This window comes from Pomacea canaliculata, linkage group LG12 (assembly GCF_003073045.1).
Source record: "Pomacea canaliculata isolate SZHN2017 linkage group LG12, ASM307304v1, whole genome shotgun sequence".
NCBI lineage: Eukaryota > Metazoa > Mollusca > Gastropoda > Architaenioglossa > Ampullariidae > Pomacea > Pomacea canaliculata.
In genome coordinates this window covers 19021208-19034813 of record NC_037601.1, presented here as the reverse complement: position 1 = coordinate 19034813, position 13606 = coordinate 19021208, and the positions used below count along the sequence as shown (strand labels likewise).

At 36.2% G+C, this 13606-nt stretch overlaps 2 protein-coding genes across 8 annotated transcripts; one reads left to right on the top strand and one right to left on the bottom strand.

The window, feature by feature from the left end:
• Positions 1-383: 383 nt before the first annotated feature.
• On the bottom strand, positions 384-3801 carry LOC112577069 (60S ribosomal protein L13-like). Its single transcript, XM_025259990.1, has 4 exons — positions 3725-3801; positions 3238-3485; positions 2624-2797; positions 384-634 (listed from the first exon to the last, which is right to left on the bottom strand). Exons 2-4 carry the CDS (start codon positions 3481-3483, stop codon positions 431-433), a joined length of 624 nt encoding a protein of 207 aa, XP_025115775.1. The 5' UTR covers positions 3484-3485; positions 3725-3801; the 3' UTR covers positions 384-430.
• Positions 3750-13150, top strand: LOC112577067 (mannosylglucosyl-3-phosphoglycerate phosphatase-like). Of its 7 annotated transcripts, none has more exons than XM_025259984.1 (14): positions 3750-3800; positions 5280-5481; positions 5733-5819; positions 6180-6319; positions 6648-6773; positions 7005-7127; positions 7431-7596; positions 7892-7987; positions 8100-8267; positions 8771-8943; positions 9600-9677; positions 10129-10253; positions 10435-10582; positions 10836-13150. In XM_025259984.1, exons 2-14 carry the CDS (start codon positions 5319-5321, stop codon positions 10947-10949), a joined length of 1707 nt encoding a protein of 568 aa, XP_025115769.1. In that variant the 5' UTR covers positions 3750-3800; positions 5280-5318; the 3' UTR covers positions 10950-13150. The 7 variants fall into 7 exon arrangements, with proteins under 7 accessions (XP_025115769.1, XP_025115768.1, XP_025115770.1 ...); XM_025259983.1 differs by having other exon boundaries at positions 3769-3830; XM_025259985.1 differs by having other exon boundaries at positions 3787-3810.
• The last annotated feature ends 456 nt before the right edge of the window (positions 13151-13606 follow it).

Sequence of the window (13606 nt, the reverse complement as noted above, 5' to 3'; positions counted from 1 at the left end):
GATATAAAATGGTTAAAATAAATGCACTTAACTCTTGATCATGTCTACAAATATGTTGACATATTTGATAGATGGTTCATATTGGTTTCTCCAAGCACATTTAAATATTTTTAAGTGCACCAGTTTGGATTAACACACAAGATTTTGTACTATTATTGGTGCCCGTTCTTTACACTATACCAGGTCCCAACATATTTATTTCAAATCTAATAGTGATCCATTTTAGAAATCCTGAAAACTTGTTTAGGATTTCATTCCATTCATGTTTTCTCAGGTGTACTATGTGGACTGCAAAAACATGACACTGAAAAACCACTAATTTTGGAGGTGGATATAACTGCTTCACACTTGTTACCACTAACCCACAATAATAATAAACTGTAGAAGTGGCACAAACTTTTTTATTGCCAGCATTTGCAACATAACATTTCTATTTGTCTTTATCTTCGGCTTCTCTCTTCTTCTTTTCACGTCGACCAAACAGCCTTTTGTTGGCACGAGCCTGGCGCAACACAATAAATGCATTGAATTTCTTCTCTTCTTCCGTGATGACTCGAGCCTTCTCACGCTGGACTGGCTGCTGCACTGGCATGACTACCTTCTTCAGCTGAGTTGCCATCTTGATCTCCTCAGCCTGAAAAGTATTTTTTATGGTCTAAAAACAATTTCCAGTGAAACATTTTGGAGAGTAATAAATGGTTTAACCAAGAAATGCACAGCCAAGCTGAGTGGTTTAACTATTCAAAATTTTATACATTTGGTATATCTTCTGCTTCACATAAAACAATGGCTGCACAGTCCATTCCAAGGCTACAATTTTAGATGTACTTAAGATAAGATAAGATAATACTTTATTGATCCCTAGAGGGCAATTCAGTTGCAGCTCGATTATATATATATTAAACCCACAGGCAGTCGTGTTGCAGTCAATCATACCAGCTCGATTAAAGTCATACATGATCGCATGCACATCACATTCATAATCCATTCAAAAGTCTGACGGCTGAAGCAACAAAAGACAGCCGCAGTCGGTTTGTCCTGCATGCAGGCACACTATATCGGCAACCTGATGGGAGCTGGACAAGTTCACCCGACAGAGCATGCCTGTCATCACGAAGGATGGCAGACACTTTCAGAAGAGTCCTCCTGTTATACAGATCCTGAAGAGAACTCTGGTGGATCCAACGACTTTGGAGCAGGTGGATACCACACGATGTAGGCTGCTCTTGTCCTTCACCGATAAACTATTATAGAACAGATGAACGAGAAGGACAGCACGCTCTCTATATGTGATCTGTAAAAAAGCTGAAGAAATTGGGGGAGACAGAGAAAGACCTCAGCTTCCGTAGGAGGAAGAGGCGTTGTTGAGCCTTCTTCACGACAGATTGAGTGTTGACATCCCAGCAAAGTCGCCTATCGAAGATGGTGCCCAGATATTTAAAAGCAGAAACAATTTCCACCTCCTTGTCATGGATGACACAGACGGGACACGGTGGAGAATTCCGACGGAAATCAAAGACAATCTCCTTCGTCTTACTCACATTAAGTTCTAGAAAGTTGTCATCACACCAAACAATGAATTCTTCCAAAGCATCACCGTGAGTGTGCACCAGCCCGCTAAGGAGAGACAGCAGTGCAGTGTCATCAGAGAATTTGACAAGATAGTGACCCTCCTGACTACTGCGACAACTGTTGGTATACAGGATAAACAAAAGCGGGGATAGAACACATCCCTGAGGTGAGCCGGTGCATGTGGTGGTTAAGTCGGAAAAAGTGCCATTGACAAGAACTTGTTGCTGCCTGTCGACCAAAAAGTGAATTATCCATGACACTAGCTGATGATCAAGGGAAAACTCGTCGAGGAGTCTTCGAGCTAGGATATGTGGCTGGATAGTGTTAAAGGCCGAAGAGAAATCAGCGAATAATAGTCGAGCATGGGCTTGAGGATTCTCCAGGTGTTTGCTTGTATACATATAAATGGAGTGATGCTTATTTGCCTTGCTAACTTGAGGAGATGGTTCTCTGCACCGACCTGCTTTGACTTCTTTTTGTTTTTAGTACCCAATGGGGCCCCTCTTTGTTATTCTTGTATTTGTTCTAGACTTTTTGTGCCCGTGGTCTTCTATTTTGCATCTATGACTTTTTATGGATTACCAGTTTTTTGTATTATTCACTGCTGCATTACTGCATATAAACTGGTAATCGGGATAACAAGACAACCTGTTTTCTTACTGTTGGTGTGCTACACCTGATCTTCTGGCATGTGTGTGTTGTATGTCTGTCATATGACTGTTCAGACCTATAAGCCAAAACTTTCTTTCCATCTCCCCCACCCCCCAGATTAAAACAGAAAAAAGTCCAAGGGTCTGCCAAAAGAACAGGAGACCCAAGATCTCCCATTCACAATGCTGACAATACAAGTCTATGTATGTACACATGTGATGTCTGGTTTAGAGAGCATTCTATCCTGAAACCAGACCTCATAACCGAACTCAGAAAACCATATAAGGGCCTGGAAGAAAATTAGGTGGTTGCAATTTTGGAATATATTTAATTTAGTCCATTCATTCGGAAACATGTTTGCATTTTTGCTATCTTAAAAGAATGAGCAAAAAATACTTACAGTGGCATCACCCTTCTTTGGCTTGCTCTGTTTGCGTGGGAACAGGATCAGTTTGGAGCGGTACTCCTTTAGTCTCTGGACATTTTGTTGTAGTGACTCCATGGATCCATTGCGACGGCGGAAGTCAACAGCAATTCCAATGGTCTTTGCCAACTTGGGGTTGATTGCAGCACCCTTAACAAAATTTACAGCCACCATTTACTAAAGATGCAGAGAAACTCATCACCTTTACAAAACACCTTAATTTCAAATCGGAGATTCAAAAAGTAAAAGGACGTGTTTTTGTCGCAGTTATAAGTCTATATGGTTGTGATTTTAACCTTTAAAAAAACCTTAGAACCTAACAGGCATACACCCACACACAGAACAAGATATAAACACTGGCAAAAATATGGAGCAGATGAAATCATAATAGCTCATTTTACACTTTTCACAAATGTCTTCTTTCGATTCATGCCTTGATTACGGTGTAGGCAATTTAAACAGTTATTTTATTTCACAAAAAAAAAAAAAAAACAAAAAAAAAAACGACTGTCTTTGAAGCCCTCTGTAATTCATCTTCACTAAGGTCAGAATAATGAAACTGCTTTGAGATAAAAAGTTCACACTTTTACCTTTAATTCCTGGAGGGTGAAGCCACGTCCTGCTCGTACACGAGTGTTGTATTTGAAAGTTGGGCATCGTACAACTGGTCGGAGAGAGCCTGCAACTGGGCGAGGAGCAATCGCTCGAGCTTTCTTTGCACGATTCAATCGTCGTCTCTGCTTGCGCATAGGCTGGTTGAACCATGTTCTAACCATACGCTGCCAGTCTTTATGGAAGTGCCCATTAGGGATAACGTTGTTTCTTTTGAGCGCCATGGCTAACGAATAAAAACAAAACAAAACTATAGCTGTATGCAGCCGTCGTTCCACATGTATCCAACAGGGGTCGACTGAAAAAGTGACTTATTTCACAATAGCAATTAAAAAGTGATCATCGTAAATATATATAATGTGCAAATAAACTCCTAATTAAATTTATTTCGACTTTTAATATCACGATGGTAACTATTACACACTAGTTACACCGATATTTTACACCTTTTCTTTCCTTGCTTACCTCAACTCAGTAGAGAGACCGGAAAAGGAAGTGCCCTGACTGCAGGGGGAGATAAATACTAGGAAGTGTGAGCAAGGTGGAGGAATGTATGAATTGATGGGGAAAGGCAGGGGAAATTTTGTAGCGATATTGTCATACTGGGTTGTTGATTATAATAATTAAATTCTTGTAAAGAAATTGACCACCTTTATGCATGTAAAAAAGTCATGCAGGTGTATTTAAACTCAGTACGTTGTTTATGCTAAAACTCGAAATCTGCTTCCTTAGAAAGTTACATTTCTTATTATTTGTATAGATATATATGTTTCTAAGAGTGTTGTATGCCAAAGCGAAAGTAAGACACTTGTGAATACAATGCTACTTGATTAGGGCACTCGTCGCCATGACACTTTTTACAAAAATTAAAGGGGGTTAGAGTTAAGGTTAAAGGTTGGATCAGAATTAATTAAGTTTAAAGGTGTAGACTCTGTCGGTAACAACAATAATAGTCCAGTGCCCTTCTGTAGTAGAGCTTTTTTTCTCTTTTGCCGCCCTATAAAGCCCTGCTGAGACTAATTCTGGGAAACAGGAGACATTCTTATGATTCCAGTGAAGAGGGTGGATAGACGAGTCATCAAATTATAAAATTGTTTCAAAGGTTTAACGTACAAAGAAAGACTTTTAAATTAAATTCCCTAAAGGCGAGATGCATCAGAGGAGATCTCATTCAATAATTAACTAGATTGGTTATTTTTCATGCATAACTAACATAGACCATGAAACACTGTTAACAATTTATATGCAATATAGTTGCACATTGTCAAAAATGTTTCTGCCTAAAAGGTAGCATCTCTCAGGAATTGTTTTGAAGAACATATGACAATAATTTGCCAATACATGAGGAACATGTATTGATCTTAGCCGTCACTTCACAAATACCAGTCACATCCACATTGGCAGATGCCACTACTCGCACTATTGTATAATAGGTACACTAAAAGCTTTATAACCTCAATACTGTCCAAGAGAACTGTCAAAATTAATTTGACAACTGAAAGTCTTGAGCTTGTCAGACCAGATCAGAAATCTAAAACAAAAATGGGACATTGCTTAAGCCTCTCCTTAAGTTGAACATTTTCATTCACTTCCTGCCCACTACCATCACCAGTTGGTGCAACTTACCTTTCAGTGGTGTGGTGGCTTGCACACATTTTCAATCCACAGAGTTATGTCGGCACGAGCCTTGTGCTCCTGGCATGTCTAACCAAGCCAAACAGGTCTGTCAGGGGAGAGGTCAGACTAAAATATTGCACCCTAGCCTTCCAGGTTGGGAGTTTTGCTTTGGGCTAACAACCCACTCATGTAAAAAAAAACAGCAATGGTACCACAACAAGGGTCTGGTCGGGAAGGTTCCTCTCTAGAAGATCTTACAATATGGCCCTGTGCTCCTTGAGGAGTAACAAGGACTAAACTAACTCCTGCCCACTATCATTCTACATCAATTAAAACTTAATTGCCCAATTTACCCAATTTTAAATTTTATAATTATGTTTTTAATTTTAATTTCTGTTTCTAGATTCTGACATGCAATCTGGTATACTGAAGACAAAATAAGATGGCCAGTCTGACTATCCTACATTTCAATGATGTATATAACATTGAAGGACAGACAGATGAACCTGCTGGAGGAGCTGCCCGTCTTGCAGCGTATGTTAAATCCTGTAAGCACCTCGACCCCCTTGTGTTATTCAGTGGCGATGCTCTTAACCCATCTCTGAGTAAGTAATCAATTATTTTGCTATCATTTATATATGCTTATATATTTATTACAGCATTGCTCAGTCTTAGATGTGACTACAGATATCTTCAGATTTACAGAGGTCTTCTCAGAAATAAAAAGATGGAATACAAAAAGCTAACAACTGATATAACTATAATCATTAAAGTCTGGGATACAAAGCTTTTATCAATGCATGAAGTTGTCATTTTAATGAAGCTATCTTGTTTTCATGCTTTTTCATATTTGCAGTGAGTATTTTCCTAAAAGGAGAACAAATGATACCAGTTCTAAATGAAATTGGAGTGAAGTGTGCTGTTTATGGGAATCATGATTTTGGTAAGAGACAGCTGTGCCAAATTGTGTGACATGTTTTCATAGGAAGAGTTATCAAAGCTTCAGATATATAATTAAGTTTAGTACTTTTTTTAGTCATGCATATTTTCTTCGTTGTTAAAATTAAAGATGTGTTGTTGTTTTTTTTTGCTCCCATATGAAAAACCATATAAAATTGGCATTTTTTTCTCATGAGTAATTATTATAGGAAAGACATGAATTTCAGTCATTTCTGTTTATAAATTGCAGTGGCGCTCCATAACTCCTATAAATTATGCTTTAGTTAAAATCCCTTGTCCATTCACTTACTACTCCTGTTTCATTGTATAAATAAAGTGAAACTTAAATATCACACTGTTTCAGATTTTGGAGTAGATCATTTGGAAGATATTGCTGAACAAACAACCTTCCCATGGTTACTCAGTAACATCAAGGACAATGTGAATGAAGAGCCACTTGCTCGGGGGGAAATAACTTGTGTTTTGCAACATAATGGCATTAAGGTATTTGGAAATACACAACTGTCTTTAATGTGTATGTGTGTGAGACTAGACTACTAAACTGACTACAAGTCCATATGTTGTATTTACATAATAGTTCTTTGACTGAATAGCAGATGAACTGGCTTTCATGATGAGATCAATGACTAACAGATCAATTTTGGGGTCATCTTTGTTCCTATTCCACTTTTTGCTATCCACCTTTCTTTTTGTGCTTTTGTTGTAATTTGAGTATGGTGTATTTGTATTGTTTGCTTATAAAACTATGTGCACTTGTATGCATATGCTTGTATTTACTTGTAATTCTTTGCATCTATTCACCCAATTACAGCTGGGAATTATTGGTCTTGTTGAAGAAGAATGGATTGCAACTCTGTCAACAGTGGATTCAGACGACATAACATTTTTGGATTTTGTTGATGAGGGTCGTCGGCTGGCTTGTGATTTAAAGGAGCAGGTAAGCCATTGGGCACATAATTCATAAACTGCAAAAGAAGATGAAAAGAAAAGGAACATGTTCATGTGTTATAATGCTGCATTATTTCATTTTTGAAAATTGTGCATCTGGATTTTTTATGCTAAATAGTGTAGGCAAAACAAGTTCCTATTGATTTTCATCTGCAGAACTATTATGATTACAGTATTATAACAGAACTGTTACAATGATACATTATTTTGTATGACATAGGGAGCAGACATTGTCATAGCACTGACCCACATGCGGTGGCCTAATGATGAGAAGCTTGCTGAAAATGTTCCTGAAATTGACATTGTCTTGGGAGGTCATGATCATGATTTTGATATCAGACAGGTATGGAAATAGTACCCAAAAATTATTATATTATTGTGTATTATCATAGTTATTAAATATGGGGTGAATAAAATCTTAGCAAATCATCAGATCTTTTTTATTATTTGTTATATGTAAAGACATTTTCATGCAGCTGTGTGCAGAATAAAGATTTACTTTTGTTTAAACCAATAGTATCTAAAAGGATTGGATCTTGGCATAGGCATACAAATACAGCATTGAAATTTTTTGAACTGGACAGGCCATGGAGTGACAAAGAAAAGAATCTGTCTAAAATCTTACTTTCCGTGACCTTTTTAAAAGGTAAATGGAAGATATGTGCTAAAAAGTGGGACAGACTTCAGGAACCTGAGCAAGCTGACATTAATGCAAAACTGCAGTGGGTGGGATGTCAGCATAGAGCGAGTGGACCTGACATCAGATTATCCAGAAGATGCTGAAATGAAAGAACTTGTCAACAAAATGCTGTGTATGCTGCCTTCAACAGTATCTTAGCTCACTCTTTTGCTGCCATTCTGGCACATAAAAGAACACATGCATTCCCACATGCAAATACATTTTCTTTGCGTAAGATCTGTATGTAAGTAGCAGTATTTAACTTGTTTGTAAAATTAGCATCTTCCCTTTGTCTCAATTTTTAAATAAAGTGAAATCCTAAAAAGAATTGTGGAGACATCCTAGGCATTTTCCAAACTTTTAATAACATTTAGCACAGCTTGCACAGCATATGATAAAAGTAGTATTATCTTTTTGTTTTTATATAGCTAAAGTGGATGACAAAATGGACACCTATTTAGGTACCCTTGGTGTGGATATGGATGGCCGGTTTGGCAGCGTACGAACCATGGAAACAAATCTTGGTAAGGGAGAAAAACCTGGACTGTATATCCTTCCATTACATATGCTAGTTTCTCTGTGCTGCATTCTGTAGTGTTTGTTACATTTCTGATAAAACTTTTTTTTTCATCACAGGAAACTTTATCACAGATATCATGCTAACTGCAACTAATGCTGAAGTAGCTTTGCTGAATTCTGGCACCCTCCGTTCTGATCGCATCCATCGCAAAGGAGATTTCCGGCTTCGTGATTTGCTAACCATTCTACCTCTGCCAGACCCCCTTGTGGTTATTCAAGTCTCAGGTATATATCTGTTTACATTTTCATTGATGTGTGAGAATGGTAACATTTAATTCCAAACCAACTTTACATTTTTTAAGCTGCATTCAATTGCAAACACATATGGTCAGCATATTAGTTTTTGTTAATGTTAGCGATCTACATTGTTTCACCCTTCTATAGGTGTTAGCATTATTCCTTTCTTTTCATGGAGATCTTGTTTTCTTTTACGAAGGCTAATTTAAGAACTTGCTATTTTGGTTCATGATGTAGATTCCCCTTTGCTTTAGCTATGTGATAGGGGTACAGTGGGTAGAAATTAGTTTCTCCTGTTCTCTAATTACCAGTGGAAGGCTGTGTTTAGCATTGCCTTTACCTATTTTTAAAAATTAGTTTTTTGTGTTCGCTAATTAACTGTTATTTTAGTTGTCAGCTCAAGACTGTCTATAATGGTAAAAAGAATCATGGATAATAGGTGATAACTATAGCAGACAGCAAAGCATGGCTTTTGTGACATGTTTCAACAGGTATGCAGCTTCTTGGGGCATTAGAAAATGGAGTGTCTCAGTATCCTCGAAAAGAGGGTCGTTTTCCTCAAGTAGCAGGTGTGAGCTTTGGCTTCGATCCCACCAAACCACCTGGTCATAGAGTGCCAGTTTACGGTGTTCGAGTTCAGGGAGAATGTTTAGACTTGGACAAGGTGTGTCTGAAGTCTTTTGCTATTGCTTCTTTTCTATACACACATTTTTTTTCTGGAAATCTTAACTGTATATAAACATAAATTATGTACAGATATTATGCATAAAATTATGTATATAGTTTCGCATCCACAAGGTGCAAGAGGTTTTAAAAGCTATTAAAACTGGGAATTTTTAGACCCTCAGTTAAAATTATCCAGTAAAAATATTGGAGGTCCAGTCAGTCAGTAACAGAAAAAAAGAACACAGCAATATTTGTAGGTTAACTTTATTGTGATATTTTTCTCGTCCTTTTTTATGCATATTAAAGTATATTACATAATGAAATATTACGTACCTTTCCTATTTGGCTTATTACAAAGTGCTGTATATGATGGGACTCTAGACCTAAACTCTTGTATTTTTCAACTCCTAATACTGAATTGTTTATACTGTCAGATCCATTAAGAACTTTTCTTTAGATAAGTAGGGGCTCTCTCACATGATATGTATGTTTCTAGGCTATGTGAAACTATACTTACATAACTATAAATGATATCTACTTTTCATAAAAATATAACTTTTTTAGTAGAAATTATAAGAAACATTTATTTTATCATTTTTGTGAAAAGTGTAAGGTATTTATTCATTAATAGTTTTATGATAATGCCTTTTACAGTGCTACAGGGTTGTAACTAAAGAATACCTTGCAACTGGTCATGATGGCTATGACGTGTTCAGGGAGTGTGAGTGGTTGGTAAGCAACTTGTCATATTGAATGATTGAAATGTTGGAATTTCATAGCTACTCTGTAATTTTGCACTGTGTAGCATGTAATCATAAAACTACATTTGCATCATTCTGCCAGTATTGCAACCCCTTTAATTTTGGCTTTATTCTTTTTCTTGAATTTATTTTGAGAGGGCTGAGATCTGCTCACTAGCAGTATGCATGCATTTTTTGGTCAGTGCTCGTTTTAGGCTAATGTTCTCTGCTTAATTACAGTCTACCAAATTTTATTTAATGCATTTGTGACAATGTTAAAAGGGCATTTAATTAGCACCCTCCACCTTTCTCATTTATCTCCTCCTTGCTATTAACAATTCAACATAAAAAAACTGTTTTGCTAGATAAGGAAAATAATGTATGTATAACACAGCAATTAAAAATCTATATAATATATAACAAATCAGTTTTGAAATCTTCAGGTGAATGATGAACAGTGTCCAGCATTGTCGACTGCTGTTCAAAACTACTTTGAGTCTGTTCAGATCTACCAAGGCATCAAAGAGTGCAAGTCAGGGCACCGCCAACCATTAGTCCCTGTGATTATGTAAGTCATGTAGTTTTCACTGCAGATGAACAAGCTCTTTATCAGTTCAGGGAGATTGGAATGTTAGTGCCTATTACCCACATGGTTCTTTTTGACAATTTTGCAAGATTTTAGGATATCAGCAAACATTTTACTTTAGGAAGATGGCCATGCTTCAAGCTTGCTTAATTATTTGTTAAAGGAAAGATCGCTTGGTGCGTCAGGCAAGTGTAGAGCATCCAGACCGACCACATCACTTGGTCCGCCAGGAAAGCATCCATGATGCAGAAGCAGAAAGCAGCTATCTAAGTCCCCATGTTGAAGGTCGAATCTTTATTCTTACAGAAGAGGTAATTCAAACATTTTTGTATACTATTAATGTTTTCAAGCTTTTCAAACTATCAGCTATCATGTTTAGGTTCTTAAATTTTGTATACTCTTAGTACTCAAACCTAGTTTTTACAAAGACTTAACACATTTTTTAAACAAATTCACATTCCTTGATATATTTTCCATTCCTTTCTAAATTTCAGTAAACTTATAATGCTTTTTGTAAACATTTTATTAAATAATGACCTGTATAGCATATATTTTCTGCTTCAGACGTGTGAAGCTATGCAGCAGATGGTTTCTCCTACTGTACTTCATCACAACCTCAGCATCATAAAAGAGGCTTCTTCAGCCAGGAGCTTAGAGAGTCTGGAAAATATACATTGATTTATTTATAACTTTAACTATGAATGGGTACCATCCTAATTTTTTGACAGCCCTTCCAAGTGCAAATGCACTTACAGATAACATGTGCATTGTGTGAGCAAACAGTAATTTCTTTAATTACTTTTCTTCACAATTATATTCTTTTCACATTGCATATACATAGTACTCAGAGCATGTCAAATGTGTTGTCCGTTATCAGAAAAGTGAATGATATGAGTTTAACAAAGTCTTATGTGACCGAAAAGACAGTCTGCTAACATGTACTTGTTCTTGTGGGAAGCACTTATCTACAGGATCATATCCATATCAGTTTTTGGATCAGCATCTGTTGGAGGAGAAGGGCCTTTTGATAACAAACACGATGATCTATATGTGCAATCCAGCAAGAAAGAAATTTTTTTTAAGATTTGTGCTCCCAACTTATTAAACCTTTGTTTTATATTTTCAAATTTATAAAAAAATTTCAAATAGCTTGTCAGTTTTTATAAGTGTTCATATTTAGAGGCATTATATATTTTGCATTTACCGTTAGTGCATTGTAGATTTTGCATTTTTTTCTACAGCTGCAGTACCGCATTGACCAATTGTACTCTATTTTCTTTAAGCATCTGACCTCTTTGCATGGCTTCTAGAGGTATATGAGGCTACATATAAGTGGTTCCAGGGCCCATAGATCACTGTTTATAGGAAAGTGTAACTGTGATATCCAAGACTTGCAATGCTTGTTACACGAAAGAATGTAAAAGGCGTTTTGTGTGAAGCTTTCTAAAATGACCCGCGTTTTGAAGAAGGAGTTATTTTCTTGGTTTGTATTTGTTGCAGTTATGCTCATCTTGTAGTTTAGTATTTGCTGATTGGAATTCTTCTTATACTTCAGCATTATGCTCAGGATGATTATGGCAAAAAGAGATTTATTATTTGAGAAGGGAAAACTACTTTATTCTTGTTTTGGGGATTTAGTGCACATTCTTCTCCTTGTTGATGTTTAAATATTTTGAGAAGTTTTCACAGATGCCTTCATTATGCTGATCTGGTTTACTTTGGTAAAAATTAAAATTTTATAAAATGTTGCATATTTTGGTTAGATTTCTCTGTCACGCTGATTTTAAACGGGTTGGTATATGAGATTTGGCAAAGTTTATTAAATATCATAGAAACATTTGTAAGAGCATAAGATATGACATTTTAAGTTGTCACTGCATGGATACAACTTTACTCATGCTGATCAAAGGTGCTTGTCAAACAATTTACTTTTGTATCTTATACACAAACTGGTTTCCAAGTATGTCTCTCAGGTATATTTTCTTTTTTGTATTAATGTTGCTTTTTACTTAGTTTAATGTTTAATATGTACTCTTCATAAACAGCTTGCATTTTATGGAAACATAAGGTATGTTATTCAAAGACAAGTTATTTAACGGTTTCCAAAACCTAAATAAGAACATATTTATATGCAGCTCAGACCTGAGAAATTCCATCAAACTGGTGTAGCTTTTTTTGTTGATACAGTAACTTAAATTTATATATATATATTGCTTATATATTTTGTATGCCTTCATATGACTTAGATCTTTTTATTTCAAAATTTCATTAAATACAAGTCAATATATGTATATGACAACATTATTGTTATCATTGTATACGTACTATATGGATTTTATAGTTTGATCAAAATATTTTATATTTACATTGTTTGCTAAATTAGAGATGAGCACCTCCCTCACATAATGCTGGCCCCTAACATATCTTTAACATATCACTCCCCAGTGACCAGATAATAGGTATATAAGGATGACCTTTACCTGGGGAAGCAGATAGCCAAATGGTTAGAAGACTGGTGTCCAAACTTAGAGGTATGCCAGTTCAGTATTGGTGTATTGCAGCAAACTTCCCCACCCACTTCCCCCCCCCAAAAAAAAAAAATCAGTCCAGTTGTCAGGAATGGTTACCTGACGCCATAGAAGGTTGGGGAAGGTAAGGCAGCAAGGGAGGGTAGGGCACTGGCCTCTCATAAAGCCAGCCCCAAGCAAAATGGTCTCTAACACTAATTCTTTCCAACATTCGGAAAAAGGTGAGGGGATGACTTCATCTTTATTTATATAACCCTTTGTGAATTTATCTTACAAGATTATTTTGCTTTTGAGTGTTACTTACATTCCATGTGCTGCTAAATAAACTATTACACATGGTGAGATAGAAAATTACATGCTTTTTTTTGTTAAAATTTTAGACAGCATGAGTTTGGAAGGTTTGTTTTATAGTAATAAGAAAAAAATTCTTTAGGCAAATAAGTGGAGAAACTTAAATACTTTTAAAAGTATTGTAGAATGATCCAAGGATATAGTTTTATATTGTGCTTCAAAATCAAATAGAGCGTTCAGCAGCAAACCATATTTAAGTCGATAAGGCATCATCACTGCGTCCACCTGCATCATAAGCATGCATGTTTTAAAACAAAGCTACTTCTGATCAATATTTTGTTACATAAATATTCTTTCGTGAACACAAACCACACCCTTAAACATTTTTAAAGGCTATATATTATTGTAACAAACTGTGATCGAAAGGTTTGGGGACTACAGAAGTGAAAGTTTCGCAACTTTCGTGACAAATCTGGACATTTATTAGTGAGGTTTAATGAAGAACAATAAGATATA